General features: G+C 59.2%; 6 protein-coding genes across 6 annotated transcripts; 3 read left to right on the forward strand and 3 right to left on the reverse strand.

Annotated features, from left to right (window-relative positions):
- Positions 1-91: 91 nt before the first annotated feature.
- COLE_01673 (uncharacterized protein) lies at positions 92-3,330 on the reverse strand (the record flags this gene model as incomplete). Its single annotated transcript, XM_018420983.2, has 3 exons — positions 92-2,479; positions 2,514-3,020; positions 3,082-3,330. 3 exons carry the CDS (start codon positions 3,328-3,330, stop codon positions 92-94), a joined length of 3,144 nt encoding a protein of 1,047 aa, XP_018276083.1.
- Positions 3,331-4,109: 779 nt separating this feature from the next.
- On the forward strand, positions 4,110-5,074 carry COLE_01674 (uncharacterized protein; the record flags this gene model as incomplete). Its single annotated transcript, XM_018424240.2, has 2 exons — positions 4,110-4,530; positions 4,566-5,074. The coding sequence occupies 2 exons, from the start codon at positions 4,110-4,112 to the stop codon at positions 5,072-5,074; spliced, it is 930 nt and encodes a 309-aa protein (XP_018276082.1).
- Positions 5,075-5,716: 642 nt separating this feature from the next.
- On the reverse strand, positions 5,717-7,651 carry COLE_01675 (uncharacterized protein; the record flags this gene model as incomplete). Its single annotated transcript, XM_018424239.2, has 4 exons — positions 5,717-6,257; positions 6,322-6,597; positions 6,639-7,094; positions 7,158-7,651. The coding sequence occupies 4 exons, from the start codon at positions 7,649-7,651 to the stop codon at positions 5,717-5,719; spliced, it is 1,767 nt and encodes a 588-aa protein (XP_018276081.1).
- A 2,010-nt stretch (positions 7,652-9,661) lies between these two features.
- On the reverse strand, positions 9,662-10,934 carry COLE_01676 (uncharacterized protein; the record flags this gene model as incomplete). The annotated part of the gene is made up of 4 exons (XM_018421542.2): positions 9,662-10,528; positions 10,603-10,650; positions 10,686-10,808; positions 10,842-10,934. The coding sequence occupies 4 exons, from the start codon at positions 10,932-10,934 to the stop codon at positions 9,662-9,664; spliced, it is 1,131 nt and encodes a 376-aa protein (XP_018276080.1).
- Positions 10,935-11,385: 451 nt separating this feature from the next.
- On the forward strand, positions 11,386-12,495 carry COLE_01677 (uncharacterized protein; the record flags this gene model as incomplete). Its single annotated transcript, XM_018420982.2, has 5 exons — positions 11,386-11,412; positions 11,446-11,478; positions 11,512-11,551; positions 11,602-11,658; positions 11,834-12,495. 5 exons carry the CDS (start codon positions 11,386-11,388, stop codon positions 12,493-12,495), a joined length of 819 nt encoding a protein of 272 aa, XP_018276079.1.
- A 2,690-nt stretch (positions 12,496-15,185) lies between these two features.
- Positions 15,186-15,959, forward strand: COLE_01678 (uncharacterized protein; the record flags this gene model as incomplete). Its single annotated transcript, XM_018424238.2, has 1 exon — positions 15,186-15,959. The coding sequence occupies one exon, from the start codon at positions 15,186-15,188 to the stop codon at positions 15,957-15,959; it is 774 nt and encodes a 257-aa protein (XP_018276078.1).
- Positions 15,960-16,050: the final 91 nt, after the last annotated feature.

Consider the following 16,050-nt stretch of genomic DNA (forward strand, 5'->3'; position numbering starts at 1 on the left):
TCAATTTCCACCCGCATCAGCCAAGCTCATCAGCGCAACTATATTGGCACAGGATGCCACTGCATGGTAGTACAACAATGTTACTTAACACTCACTGGTCAGGGGACGACAGTGAGACGGAGGGGTGGGGACTTGACGCGGTTGGTGTGCGTGAAAGAGAGCTACTGCGGACGTCAAGGTCGAGCCCGATGTCGGGTGCAATGGAGCCGTTTATTGGACCCACTCTGACTCTGTCGGGGCTCGCCTGCGTGGCCTGTCCAGGCTTCAGGATCCCGACTTCGTCGATGGCGGCCCGGAGAGCTGCTCCAGAGTCGTCGATGGAGTGCAGGAAGCGCAGAAGCTCTTTGCATAGCTGCGCCTCCTTTGCTGCCATGGCGAGGCGAAGGAGGCGGACAGTCTCGGGCGTGTCGTCGGCTTCCTCGAGGTAGTGCATGACCAGGAGGTACGATGCCGCAGTACGCAGCGCGCCGGCGCGCACGCAGCGCTCATACAAATCGCGGGGCTTGCCGACTACGTCGAAAAGGATTGGCCAGTGCTCGAACTCAGTCTTGCGCGCGCATCCGACGACGACATCGAGGCTCTCAGGGAAATGATCGAGAAACGACGCGACCAGGGCGAGGGTGCGCCCGCTACGCGAGCTGGCGACGCTGCTCCCGCTTTCGCCGTCGCCGAGCTCGTCAACCGTGTCCTCGAGTACGGCATGCAGAAGTTTTTCGAGCGAGTGTCCAAAGTACACAAGGCCGTGGTAGTTGGCCGCGAAGGCGAGCGCAGCGCGCAGCCGCTTTGCGTCCAGATGGTAGCGAAGGAACTGGGGGAGGAAGAGGTACGTGTTGGTCTGGAGCTTGAAGAGGGCAAAGGGGAGCGTGAGCGTCGAGGCCTCATACTCGACGCCGATGATTATGCCCTTGTCCATGAGAATGGAGAGGGGGTAGAAGTCAAGGCGCAGCGCGATGCTCGCCTGCACGCTCTCGTAACTGTCCGCCTCGAGGTCAACGCGCGTCGCTTCGATCGTGAGTGCGTCGAGCCACACGCGCATATCCCGCCCATCGTACCCCCAGAGCGAATTTTCGAGCGTACCGACGCCGTGCAGGTGCGTCCAGTAGCTCTCGATGCGATCCGCGAGAACCTGCATGTCGTAGCGGACCTCGTCGTTACCCGCTTTGCGAGGGCGGAGGAGAACAAGGCGCCCGTCAACGAGAAAGATGATCGTCGCTACGATCAGATCGTCGGCCGGGTCGCCTAGGCGCTTCTGCGCTTCGGGGATGAGCCAGGACAACGCGCGCACGCGGCTGGGCACGCTTACGAGCCCCGCGAAGCTCATGCTCCCGCACAGCTGGATGCGGATGCTCTCGCGCGTCGGTAGAATCAGGAAGTGGTACAGCATGCTGTCGGCCGTGTACACGAGCAAGCTGTTGTCGAGAAGCGTCATGACGAGCACGGGCGATGGCAGGCTCTGCGCGTGCAGCACGTTGGTCTCGCTAAGATCGAGGTCGCGCGAGTATAACCGGATCTGGTATTTCTTCTCAACCTCAACGGCGGCGATGAGCACGTGGTGGAACCAGAGGAGGCCGCCACGGACAGCAAAAGCGCGCTCTTCGCGCTCGTGACCGAAAAGCTTCCAGCGACCACTCGCGGCCGAGTAGTGCGTAAGTCCACGTCGACCTGCGACGGCGATGAAGCGACCGTCAGAGGAAATGGAGGCATATCGTAGGGGCCAGTTGGTCGCAATGTATACGTTCGGCACGTGGATGTGCTGCCATACATCGCTCTCGGGGTTGATGACGCTCATGTCGGGCTGATCCGCTCCCCGGTACACCATCACGCGGTCGTCCATCTGAAGAAATGCGTACCGCGTGTTGTCGGGAGAATGCTGACCAGTTGTGGCACTCTTGACGAACGGCATGGCATAAAGTCTCTGCGGGTCGAGCCGGGACAGCAGGAATAGATCAGTGTTCCCTGGAGCCCAGAACAGCTCGCTAACGCTGTTCATGAATGCGTCAGCGGAAGGTTCGTCGTGGTCCCCAGCCACGCCGTATCCGTCCAACCTGCCACCCATGCTCCACACAGCCCACCCATGCGCGTGTCCCACCGCGAGGGCGTACCCATCCGATGTCCATGCCAGCGCGGTGACGGCGCCAGGATCGACGCTGAGGCTCGCCGAGCGCGCGGACCGCTTTAAATCGAGCGAGTGCGAGAAGCGCGGTGTCTGCGGGTACGTTGTGAGAACATGGATATGCACCAGTCCACTGGCTGTGCCAATTGCGGCGAAACCCAGCCTCCCGTTCACTGCGATATGTGTCGCTTTGTCTTCGACTGGCGCAACATCCTCGATTAGCCCCAGACTCCGAAGCCCGTTGCGCACCCCCTCCACTCCGGGCGCAGGAAGGGGGTAGAGCAGCTGGCCAGAGTATTTCGGCCGTGGAAGCGGCAAGTGATGATCCGAGCTTGCGCTGGAGCTCGCACCGGAAGCATGTGACCGCTGCTGTTAGCATTGTGCTGGCTGAGCAACTCGCATCAGGCTTGAAGAGTTCAAGCGCGCTCGTTGTATACATGACGTACGCCCGCCCGTCGTCCGTCAGAAGGCTGTATGCAGTCGGCAGTGCTGGCGTACGTGTTGCGCCGAGATATCTGGGGATGGGCACTTCCGCGTCCTGGAGGAGCCATTCGGCACGGCCCAGATCCCATAGCTCACACTCCACCTGCTCCTCCGTGTCGCCGTCAAGCGGTGCTGGTGGAAAGTGCGATCCTGGTGGTGTGAGGAGGTGAGCCGGGATAGGGTATGGCACAGTGAGAAGTGCTGGTGGGTGCTGCAGCGTGATCACGACGGTGTGCGGCTGTGGGAGGACTGCAGTAGCTCGGCCCATCACGAAGGCGACGCCATCGCACCGCAACTCCCAGCCCGCTAGCTCGCCACCTTCTCCAGGCCCTCCCCCGGGTGGGAAAGAGGTTGAGGGCGCGCTCTCATAGGCTGGAACTCCTGTCGGCACGAGTGAATACACGATGAGATGAGATGTGGTGGTCTTTGGTCAGCGAGCAAGCGGACGTTGACTAACAACATCGAACGAATAACGCTGTACTTACTAACACGACCAAACTTCGACCATCATGCGCCCAGAATACGTCCTTGTTGGCACCCCACCGGTCGACGCTGCCTCTGCTCCGGAGCATCGCGGCCTGGAGGACCGTTGGCCGCACCTCCCACACGCCGAGCCGATCATCGGCGAGCGTGACGAATAGATTCCCACGGCGCGACGCGCGGACGCGATGCAAGCGCTCGTCGAGCGGGGGTGGGACGGCGATGATCCGCGCAGCCGTTGTCGGCCAGTACATCGCGGACAGTGGTCGATGGAGCGAACGAGGGTGGAGAAAGAGTTTTGGTTCGATTCCGAGTGCGTGGCGATCAACGCCGTGGAATGTGGACATGCCTCCACCTTGCAACCTTGCGGAGGGTGACGCCGACGCCGTGCTGGAACGAACTGAGCTGCTCCCGCTGAAGCTTACGACGCCACCAAACGCCGCGACGTCTGATCGTCTCGGTGCAGTGCATGAAACGTCAGTGCAGCAAAGACTAGAAAGGTATTGGCCACGATGCAGTTCGGCTCGGTAGGTCAACTCGAGCAACCTCATGGTCTGGTGCCTCTTAGTGCCTCTTAGACCGCTCCGTATCTGTTGCCAAAACCAGTTACACACCCTCGTCCACGAAGCTCCGCTGTCATCCGTCGCTTGCCGGCTCCATTGCACATTCCACGCTGACTGCTCGGTCCTCGCTCACCCCGTTCTCTGTGACCCAACGCATCATGCCCCGCGAAGCTAGCCACGGCGCGTTGGCCGGATCAGCTCAGACGTGCTGACGGGGAATGAGAAACCGGACTTAGGCTTTCGGGAGCCCAAGGGATGACTGATAGACGGCGTGACCGAATTGGTTGGTGGATGGTGGATGCGGGGAAAGTCGCCATGCCGGCGGCACCAGTGCATGACCGACCATGACCGAGACATCATGGCGCGTCATCGGGCGACGACGTAGGTGGCAGGCAGTATAAGAAGCTCTGCCGCTCATGGCAACCGCGAGCACTCTCACACCTGCCTCACATCAAAAGCAAGTAGTCACAATGCCCCCCATCAAAGTCCTCATCTTCGGTGTCACTGGCCAACAGGGCGGTTCAGTGGCCAAGTATCTTCTTGAGGACGGCCCGGAGAAGTTCAAGCTGTCGGGCCTGACGCGCAACACGAGTAGCAAGCATGCGCAGGCGCTGGCAGCACAGGGCGTCGAGATGATACAGGGCGACCTCGATGACCCGGCCAGCTACGATGCGGCGCTCAAGAACGCCGACGCCGTATTCCTCAACACCAACTGGTGGCAATGGTACGATGGCACCAACCCCGACGAGTGCACGCAGAAGGAGGGCAAGCAGGCAATGGACGTGGTCGACGTCTGCCACAAGTACGGCAACAAGCAACTGGTATACAGCTCGCTCGAATCGTTCGATATCAATGGCCAGAAGGTGCCGCACACCGAGAGCAAGACGTATAGTAAGCTTTCTTCAACCTTGCCACGCTGACGCCAGTCCGCGAACACATCGAGAAAGTCGGCCTCCCTACCGTCTACGTCAACGCAACCTACTACATGTCCAACGTCCTGGGCTACCCGACTGAGGAGAAGGCGGACGGCACCATTGTTCTAAAGTGCCCCCTCCCGGACCAGAGCACTATCCCGCAGGTGCCGATCGAGCAGCTGGGACTCTGGGTCCGCCTTGCCCTGCGCGACTGGAACGCGTGGAAGGGTAAGACGATTGACTGCGTCACCGACAAGCTCTCGGTTAAGCGGATCACCGAAGTCCTCTCTGAGGTCACCGGCAAGAAGTTTGACACGATGCACGTCACTCTTGAGTGGTTTGAGAGCGACGAGGCCCGTGCTCCTAACCCCGAGATGCACCTCAACTCGTACGTGTTCGTCAAGGACCTCATCGACCCGCCTATTAAGCAGTCGCGTGGCCTCGTCGAAGGCTCGTGGGACTTCGGGGAGTGGTGCCTTCACGCTGGAGGCGTAGAAAAGAAGTGGAGTCTCAAGAAGTAATCGTACTGCCATCGCATGATGTATTTATTCTGGTGTGCGCGGCATGGCGGTGTTCGCGGCACAACTGATACTCAGCCCCAAGGTGCAGTGAACCGCGAGAAACGGCTTCGGAGCCATCATTGAGGAGCAGTTGTGCGAACATGCCTGTACATGAAGGGAGGCCCACTGCCGTTGCGGTAGAGTGGTGGTTGGTATTGTGCATCATTTAATCAGAGCTAGCGATGTGTTGTGGCTCCTCCAGAGCCTTGTGGCCACCAACGTTTGAAATATGAGGTGTTGTAGTACATCTGATCGAAACAGCCGCATGGAATTGAATATTGGACGTGCTTTCCCCCCCCCCCCCCCCCTCTCCTTAAAAGGCCTCGAGCGGAAAGACTGTGAAGCTGGTCACAGGTCTGTACGTGGGTCTGGTACACTGTAGCCCGCTGTCTCCTGGCAAGCCACATATGGTTGGGGCCAAAGCACACTAGTGGGCAGAGTGAGTGGCCCCGGGTTAACCGCCCATCACAACCGTCTATCGCACATGCCGACGTCTACTCAATCTTGTAAACCGCGGACAGGCCATTCTTGATGTTGGAATGACGGGATTCATCCGGTCGCGAAAAGACTACAGAGACAGTCTCACAGATGAAAATTTACTAGCTAGTGCCACTTGGGTCGCGAGGTGGGGGAAGTCGTCCCGCTCGGGTACTCTGATGTGTTGGGGGGGATGGACGATCCCGCCGCAGATGTTTCCACTTGCGGCGCGGGCGGCGCCCACATAGGGTTGTACATCGGAGGCATCAGGCGGACGTCGAGTGCAGGCCCCGCGTCCTCCTCTAGCGGTAAGCCAGAGGACTGTCGATGCTTCTGAAGCGCATTAAGGAGCACCTGCACTGTCTCCTCATTCATTGGCTCATCGGGATTCACTGTGACTGTTTGCTGCCGGTGCTTCTCCTGTGCTTGGACCTGGTATTCCTGCGACGAAGGCCCCGAGGTTGCACTGCCGGCTGAGTATCCATGCTCGCGCCCCGCGTAAGGGCTATACTCGCGCGATAACCGGCCGTCATGGTGCTGGTTGTGTGGCAGAAGGGAAGCGTAGGCCATCTGGTGTTGCTGGTTATTCGGCCCATCTCGGTAGGTATCCGGCTTGAACGGTGTCACGGCGTCTTCGGTGACATCGATAACAAACGGTTCTGTGCTCCTGTCGCGTCAGGGGGGAGGGGAAGAGACGGTGGATGGATCGTTCGGTTCCAGCGCGGACTCACGCCTTATGTCGCTGTCTACGGCGCCTGCACAGGAAGAAGATCACCGCAGCAAGCAAGCCAGCGCCCAACAACCCTCCGACCACGCCGCCAGCGATGGCACCAATGTTGGTCTTGGTACCCGCAGAGGAAGCACCAGCACCAGCCTCCGAATTTCCTGTACTGGTAGGTTGCGAGCTCCCACTCGAGACGACTACCGAGATTCCTGCGTTGTCACTGCCACCGGCCGCAGTGCTGCTCGCATTGCTCCCGCCAGCCCCTGCACGGACGACAAACTCGCTCATAGTTAGTGTGCATTGAGCCAGGACAGCCGGACGTACGGGTTGTGGAGAAAGCAGGCTTTCCAGGCAACAAGTCCCAGAATTTTGGTCGGATCTTCGTCCCCTGTAATGGTGAAAGTGTAGTTGACGGCGGGGTCTAATGAGTTGATATACATGGTCTCGTTGAGTGCCACGTATCGGCGGTGAGCATCAAAGGTATTCGTACCCAGAAGTTGGGGTGGCGGCGGGTTCACTTCGACCGTGTATCTGCCATAGCCGGGGCCTACCGTTCCGTTGATTTCTAGCATTGTACTCGACGCTGGGAGGGTTACCTGCACTGATGCTGACTCATTGGCCCAGATGGTGGGGTAGGGAATCACAGGCTGCCCGCCAATACCGCCGATGGAGTGGCTGATACGCCAAGGACCAGTGGTCTTGATGAACTGGTTCGACGTTCCCGGTGCAATCATGCCGGCAAATGGCCATCGCCAACATTCGATGTCTTTGCGGTCCAGGCTATCCCTCGTCAGTATGAAAGAAACGATAAGCCCACAACACGGATCCTGTATCCACACTTACGTCGGTGCGACAATGGGAAGCCCAAATGTTGCGCCCTCGACGAGGAGACGGGCGTCAGCCGGGGCGCCGTTTCCTAGACCGATTGAGGAGGTGTGCGATCCCTCCGCTACGTCCACGTTGCTCGGACCCACAAGGCGTTGGTAGTCCCCGTCTTGAAAGGTGTTTCGCGGTGATGGCTGTGCATTACCATCCAGGTCTATCGTGACTTGGCCTGGGTCGGACCCGTTAAAGTAAGCATACCAAGTCATATTGCGGCCGACGTATGCGAACGAAACACGGCCGCCAGGACCTCCTACGAGTGTCGGAATGCCTGCACCTCGCACGCCAGTTGTGTATAGAGAGTCGTCCGAGTTGGCGTACGTGTCGATCCAGCTGTCTGCGGGGTCTCGCGAGAATAGTGGGCTCGTTACCCGGACACCCCAAGAAAGTGTGAAGTTGGGAGCGAGGGCGTTGGCCACGCCGACCACGGTCGCGAGGACAACAAGAATGGCCATGACAAGTGGTTTGTGGCCAAGTGAAGACCTCGTCGATGGCGGAAGAGGAAGTGTGAGTTGGAGCGGTTGGTTACAATGCGAGAGGGGGAGAGGAGCTGCTCAGCTGCCCATGAATGCTCAAGGCGAGGTGCATGAGGCGGGTGGTGGGGTGCTGAAACAGACGCAACATCCGCGCTCTCAGGGTATTAAGCGTACTCGACCACGTGCCTTACTCCCGCGGTCTCTCCTCGTGCGAGCGCTCTGCTCCAGTTGCAGTGCGGGCAAGCTCTGCTTGTTGAGCAGACCCGACGACACTGGTACCCTCCGAGGCCCGAGGAGCATCGGCCTCCTCCTCTTTACGCCTGTACCAATGTTGGAGTCGTATGCAGTTGGGTTTCCTCCATACGACTGCTTGCGTTATCAGACATGAACCAACCGGGGCAGGCTCCCTACCTGAGAGTGCGACAACAAATTGACAGTCATGAATGCATGACAACTTTCGACCGACATCACGTGGACTCGGTCGGTCGCGAATGTTGCATATTTACCGCGCAAGAGCGGCCTGCCGAAGGAAACTAGGAAGGAGCAAGCCCCTGCATTTGGACATGGACGCATGGTCGGCTGTCAGAGCACAACTACAAACCTATCTCTTTGCAACTACGACAAAAAAACTGTGTCGACCCGAGATGTCGAACTAATGTGGGACCGACGTAATAGGGCTATAAAGCAAACGCCACTCACTAGTACTTGTGCATCCATGTGGTGCAGCAGATCAAGCGCGGAGCGAGTCACCTACTCTCGATGTTGCGAGCAAGCGCACCATGAGGTCAATCCGTTTGTGGACCTTGGCAATGCACATCATCTGTGGTATCCCAAAAACATGTTTGTGAGCGCTTGGCAGGAGAGTTAATAATAAGCTTAAGTGCCGCGTGGCTGTATTGCCACGGGGGCGGCGGTACTGAAACGCCGAGGTGCGAGCGTAGACCTCCACCGACCTCCACCGGCTGGCAGGGGGTATATATTTTGGACGGGGCGCGTTTCTTGTTCTCTAGTGACCACACTCTGTAGGGTGAGTATCTACCTGCCCGTCTAGGCCCCCTCCTTGCTGCTCGACCTCCCATCCTCCTCGCCGCCTCATCCCCCATCGCCAGTGCTGACATCCAGATCTCTCTACAGTAACCGTTCACTCTCGCTAGTTCACACTAGCCACATTTTCCACGTCGAGGCGATGATATAGCCCCTCGCCGCTCTTCACAGAGTACTTGTCCCCGGCCTCGGAGACACGAAGAAGCTGGCGTGACGCTGGATCCCAACCGAAAGGGAGGGTGACGGTTGACCGTGGGCGCGCGAGGGCTTTCTGATCGACTTCCGTAGCTCTCCTTCATCGTATGTATCGCATAATGTTTACTGCAGCAGCGCGACGCGGGCACAGACAGCGGCAATGGTGGCGACCAGCGAGCTAGAGCCGGCGACAACGACAACCCAGCCAGTCGTGAAAACTTTACAGCATGTTCCACCTCGCAACACGTCATGTTTTCGTCCATCGCATCTCGCACCGCGCAAATCTTCAAAACAAATGGTGAGTCACCCCCAGCCTGCCTCTCGCGCCTTCCATGATGAGCAAAATAATTTTCAAGCTCAACAGTCCTACACACACTGAGGACACCCTACTTCTACTTCTGATCTCTTGGCGCTCGCTACCTCATCAGACGCTAACGCCAGCTTCTATGTACTTCCGGGATGTCATGCGACGGAGCTGGTTTCTCCCGCGCATTGTACATGCGTTGTCATCGTCGCGTTTGTATATACCCGCGCGGGTCCCGCTACCAGACAAGCGTCTTTTCTACGTCGCGCGACATGCGTCATACGCAATCGACGACGGATGATGGGCGATCGCACCCTTCGTCCTTCGTCCCACCCATACATCAAGCCGTCATGTAGAAACACAATGCAGATGCCATCCACGCAGCAGTCTGTCTATCCTATGCTAACATCGATACACTTCCTCGTTTGCCGTCCATGCGCGGTCTGTTATCCGAACATCTTGGAGTACGCCGCACGCTGCTTGTCGAGCGCAGCTTTCTTCTGGGCGCGCACCTCTGCCAGAGTCTTCGTAACACCGCCGTCGCCTGGCACAAGCTTGTTTGCCTCCGCAAGGTCTGCCTCGGCGCCATCCAGGTCCTTCAGCGCGACGCGAGCGGCACCGCGCCGGTAGAGGGCCTTACCCTTCTCGGCGGCGGTGAGGTCGGCAACATTAAGCGCTCGGCTGGCAAGCGACTCGGCCAGCTTGGCCTGAGGCGGGCTAACCTTGAGCGCGACCAGGCTCCCATTCGTGAGGCACGGGAACCTCGTGCTGCGGAAGCCATCGACCAGCTCGGCGGCGGCATCGTTGGGCAGCTCCGGGTGCACGTCGAGGTATCGCAGCGCCTTTTGGTACTTGGCCAGAGCGACGGTGTTCTCTCCCGCCTTGAAGGCTGCGTTGCCGAGGGCTCGGAGGGTCTGAGCAACCTTGAGTGCTTCCTCGGCCTTCTCGGCGTCAACCTTCTCCTCATCCGCAGGGTAATCTTCAAAGACATCCTCGCCCCCCTTAGCCGCAGCCTCGGCAGCGCGAGCACGCTCGGCGTCCTCCTTCTCCACCTCGGCGGCATCCAGCACACCAGCGCCGGTGATCTTCACCTCCTCCTCAGGACGGTCAGAGGCCGTGGTGGGGATGTCCTCGATACGACGAACAAGCGCGCGGTTCGAGCGCACGCGACCAAAGACGACGTGCTTGCCATCCAGATGGGGGGTGGGAACAGTGGTGATAAAGAACTGCGAGCCGTTTGTATTGGGGCCGGCGTTGGCCATCGACAGCAACATCGGCTTCTCGTGCTTGAGAGTGAAGTTCTCGTCCGCAAACTGATGTTAGCGGTTGTCTCTCACCAGGACAATGTATGAATCCAGCTTCATCCATCCCCTGAACAAACTCTCACCTTCTCGCCATAGATCGACTCCCCGCCAGTGCCGTCACCGCGGGTGAACTGCCAGTCAGCTAACGATCTAAGATGGCACCAACGTCACCGCCCTGAAGCATGAAGCCTTTGATGCACCGGTGGAAGGAGGAGCCGACATAGGTGAGCTTGGTGCCCTTCTCGTTGATCTTGTCGCCGATGCAGAGGTGCTCGAAGTTGGCCGCGGTCTGGAGTCAGCAATCGTCTGGCGTTTTGCTAACCTTGGGCACGACGTCGTCGAAGAGCTCGAACTCGATGCGACCGGCGGGCTGTCCGCCGATGCTGATGTCAAAGTAGGCAACCTTGTTGGGCATTGTGCGTGTGATTAGTTGTGACGGAGAAGAATGGAGACAAGTCAAGAGTGGTGGTGTCTGGAGGGAAGTCGATCATGAGTTGCAGTGTGGGGTATTCCAGCAACTTCGAAATGCCCGCTCATAACCGGGTCACGTGGCCTTGTTTATCGACTTGGAATAGCTAATAGCGAAATTCAAGTGCACCCTCGCTGGCCCACAATACGGTCAGACGACTGATGCACTTGCCCGGATGGCTGTATGAGGCTTTTCTTGCGCTCTCGTATGCAGCACGTACAAGCGCGACTGGCGCTGTGGCATTCTGACAGAGTGACTGAACCTGGCATGGATTATCCGATCGAGCACGAAAGTGGAGGTCATCGGCGCTCGGGCATGGCCGGTCCGCTCACTCATGATGAGCAAGCACTGGAGTACTCATCGTTCCGTTCTTCATCCACACTTCACCGTCCTCACCATGGTCCTCGCAAGCACTGCGTTCAAAGTTTGTCGACGCATGTGATCATGCTGATCCCAGACTGAGTTTGCGGTCGACATGACCTGCGAGAGTGTGCGTTGGACTTGCTGGACCAGCTGACGCTAGTGCGTCGGAGCTGTCAAGAATGCGCTCCAGGATCTGCCTGGTAGGTCGCAAGTGCTTGAGCAGCAACATTTGGTCGGTCTCTGACCATAGGCATTGAGCGATACGACATTGAGCTGGAGAACAAGCGCGTTACCATCACAGGCAAGAGTGAGTGTAGTTGACTTGCCATGTCCCCCGCCGTCAATCCCCCCGTGGTCGTCTCGCCTTCCTTTCGTTGAGGCCGCCTCAACCTGCTATCTTCCCACTTCACTCTCACTCAATCCAAATACGAGTGGCTGACTGGAATTCCCTCCATTTCCTTACGTGCATTCACTAACCTCAGCCCCCCCTTCTCAACTTCTCGCGGCGCTCAAGTCGACAGAGCGTCAAGTTCTCGTTCGCGGCTCTGGTGCCGCCGACCCCTCCCTTCCCCCACAGGCTGCCATCTCGATTCTTGAGTCGCCCATCTCCGTTCCCACCACCGTCGCCAAGGCGCTTCCAGAGTCGACTAAGCGCGAACTTTACGGTCTCGAAGATGACGAGTTCACGCAGAAGGTGTTCGGTATTGCGCGCTTCGTGCAGATTGCCCCACGTTCCATCCTTCTTGACCTGACTGTACGGCTCCCGCCCTCTCAGAACGCTTTCCGTGCTTATGTCTCCAAGACGGGTAACCTTGTTGATCCGCCTGTCACGACGAAGGGAGCTTATGTCGACCTAGGAACCATCAACCCCGACAAGGACGGGTACGGCGACCTGTTCAAGGAGGTGGATGGCGAGCTTTGGGAATGGATTGGACGTGCGTGCGTAGTGGAGCAGCAAGGCGTCGAACCGAAAAAGGACGTTCCAGAAGGCACCCCCTCCTTCCCGGCAGGCAGCGTTTTCGCTGGAGTGGTCGCTCGCTCGGCTGGTACATGGGGCAACGACAAGACGGTGTGCGCATGCTCGGGACGTACCATGTGGGAGGAGGGCCGCGAGATGGAGGGCAAGGCCAAGGGCATGCTCTGATCTGCTGGCGATCGCGGCCACATTGGGCGGAGGACGCAGCGTACTTACGCTCTTCCGATGGCAGGCTTCTCGGATGCATATCTTGCAGCAACAGCACAAACCTCCTGCTCGGATGAGACGCACAGAGGATGGGCAGCGGTGCTCCGCGTGCGCGTGAACGACCTACCCTCGATCCGCAATGAAGTCCGGTCCGGGTGGGACAAGAAGGTGGCTTGCCGAAAAGCCACCGAACAAAGGAGGTGTACCCGTCACACCGTCATCGTCTTGACCAAGGTTCGGCTCCCGCCACCCGTCAGCGGCCTGCCGGCGGCGGTGAGGGAGGGAAGTGCGCGTGTTGTGTGCACTAACCTCACTCCACACATACTCATCTCACTCATCTCACATCTCTTCATCACCCTGCCCATCTTACCCACCATTAATCCTCCGATCCGGCACTCACACTGTCCTCGCCTCCGGCCATGCCCCATGCACCCTCTCTCCACAACGAAGTGGAGGAGCTTGGCGACGTGAGCTGCTAAGGGAATCGACAAAGCTTATAACAGTGGGCTGAGCTCGCGAAGGCTGCGCTTGCCAACGTTGACAATAGCGTCCAACACGGGATGTCCTGTGCTCGCGCCACGATTCTCGAGGGAACGGATAGATTATCCGCATATGAGTCGGGGACACCGCGTCTACTCCCAAAGGAAACAGTTGTGCGATCCACCGCCCGAAGCGCTGAACAGGCGCTGGTGAGCTCAGCACCTCATCTGGGTGAGCACAGCGAGCCAACTCTTAACGGCACAAGTCACGATCACACGTCTGCAATCCGTAACGCCCTACCACAGCCGAGCGTCAGCATATAGGACAATAGTCGCACTTCCTCGACGAATGCAGACAAGGAAGGGCTCTCTCATGGCCAAGAAAACGGCTCACTCGGTGCCAATCACCTCAACAGCCAACCCAATGCCAGGCCGAGGCGCCCCCTACCCCGCCCTCCGACCATCAACGGCTTCAGCAGCAGGTGCCTAGCACCCTCTGCGCCGGCTATCACCGGTATAGAGCGCACGGCCCGTGCCAGCGTCTCGCCCACCCCGTACGGAGCCGAAAACACCCCTATCAGCCTCACTGGTGTGAGTTCTCCACCGATGACGACAAGTGCTCTTAACCACTCGCAAGACAGCAGCAATAATGGACACAAGCCGTGGCGAGGAGCCGACATCGTTGGCACTGCAAGAGCGCAGCTCATCTACCTCAGACCTCGGACAACGGATGGTGAAGCAGCGACTAGGCCACTCCCTGTGTCTGGCACAGCTGCCGTGCCTTCGTCGGACAGCATCTTGGGCCTGTGTGGACTTTTCACCGAGAGCAGGAGCTCCGCCAGTACGCCAAGCGTGACGAGCAGCAGTACTATCGGGCCTCGTGCTCTGAGCGATGCCGAGCATTCAAAGGCAGGATCCAAGGCTTCTCCTCGTCACGGCACCAGTCGCCCTCTCCCCACCCTCCCTAATGACGAGAGGAGGAACAGCGCTTACCATGCCTCCCACGGCTCTGACTCAAGCCGCTCCGCTTCTCGAGAACCACCCACCACAAGAACGCGATACAGTGCCCCACCTTCACGTAAGGGGCCACATGTAAGCCCACGTCGGACGAGAAGCACCCGCCGTGTTCCTCGTTCCCAAGGCCCCGAGTTTAGAGGCGAAGCGGCTCTCCTCGAGCCTCTTCCGCCCCTCCCGCAACTGCGATATCCGCGCCCATCACGGGCTCTGATGGATGTAGTGCGCCCAAACTTCCCGCCATTACCGCCGAAACCCATCGTCAAGCCAGTCCAGGATCCATGTGAGCCTGCCCTTCAGCCGATCTGACAGAAGTCCAGCGTCTGATATCCAATTATGGATATCTCCTTCCGCACCGGCCCAGCAGCCAGATGGAGGTGCTAAACCTCATCTTCGCGGCTGCGACCGATCTGCCGGAAGATGAGGGGCTCGCCGTTGCCGCGATGGTCATGGAAGCTTTTGAGTTTATCAAGACCGACCAGAGTGCTAGCTGTTCTGGCCGACGAAGTCAGAGCAGTGTGCGGCGGGGGAGCAGCGAGCCCGAGAGCTTGAGGCAAGAAGCGAAGAGGGCAGTGGAACAAGAGTCGGGCGTCGATCCTTGTAAGCTGCTGCCGGCCTAGTATAGTTGATCTGAAGCCAGATGGCAGACTTCTCGACGAATACGGTCACCTCCTTCCCGCCCATTTCTCGGGCTCTATTGAGGAAACGTTGGACGCGCTTCTTGGCGCCGCTTTCGAGCTGCCAGACCACCAGCGCGAGTCGGCAGTCCACGCCATTATGAAAGTTTACGACTCCGCTGCCGGCCAAAGCACTGGCGGTGCCAGCGCGGAGGGGGATGCCGATCCATGTACGGCACTTGGGTATGCGGAAGCTGACGCAAGACGAGCTGCTCATGCTCCAATACGGCCACCTGGTCTCGCCCGACTTGGATCGGGTCGAGACGCTCGACGCGCTTCTTGTCGCCGCTACAGAGCTGTCGGACGGCGAGGGGGCCGTCGTCGCCCAGCTGGTTGTGGCAGTGCATGAGGGATCAAGCGCAAGGCAAAAATCATCACATTCACACCGTTCGAGCGTGGACACCCGGCGAAGCTCATCGTCCGACGAGGATCCTTGTGAGTCACCCACTCCCTTAGACCTCTAACTCAAGTCCGCCGCCTCATGGTCGAGTACGGCCATCTTCTCCCCCACCGGCCCGACACGCGCATGGCCACTCTGGACCTCATGTTTGTCGCAGCCTCGGCGCTTCCAGAGGACGAAGGAGATGTGGTCGCCGCCCTCATTTCCGATGCGTGGGAGGCGCTAAACGCCGCCCTGCATGGCCCGGAGCCGGTGCGAGGGGAAGAAAGCGAGGATGGGGACGACGAGTCTGAGCCCCGTCCGAGCATCACGTCGGAGGCGCGCAGTCCATGTCCATGCGGCGGGCGGTGCGGCGCTGTATGCGAGTACGAGGCGGCCGTGGGCCCACAGCCCTTGCGACGTCTGGCGAAGCGGCGCTCATTCCGACGCCGCCAGGTCCTCAGCCCTCTGCCCGAGATCGGCGAGGCGGGGCCGTCGCGGCCACGCAAAAGCGCTATGCGATCGGCCAGCCGAGACCTCAAGTTTTGGGATCGGTCGCGGTTCAAAGCCGGGCCGAGCGGCAGCCAAGGACTTGACATGCTCCACGCGTTCCTGGAGCGCGAGGCTGACAAGGCAGCGGCTGAAGCAGGCGAGACGCGCAAAGGCAAGGAGCGAGAGGTGCCGCGCGTGTCGTTTGCCGACGAGCGTGGGTCGGAGGAACGGAGCCTAAGCATGATGAGTCCAAGCGCAAGCAGCGGGAGCTGGGATGAGGCAGAGCTTATCGCGCGCGGGCTGATCTCGGCTAGTGACCGTGACATGCAGGGGGAGTCACGGGAGCGCCGTGAGGAACGCCGGCGGTGGTTCAGGCGCCGCTAAGAAGGCATCTGTCACTAGATTAGTTCTAGGTCAGTCGGCACACCGAGCTCCACATATAGGGTTCATTATACCGGGATAGTGCTAGGAATAC

The sequence above is a fragment of the Cutaneotrichosporon oleaginosum genome (assembly GCF_008065305.1).
Source record: "Cutaneotrichosporon oleaginosum strain ATCC 20508 chromosome Unknown ATCC20508_contig01, whole genome shotgun sequence".
Lineage (NCBI taxonomy): Eukaryota > Fungi > Basidiomycota > Tremellomycetes > Trichosporonales > Trichosporonaceae > Cutaneotrichosporon > Cutaneotrichosporon oleaginosum.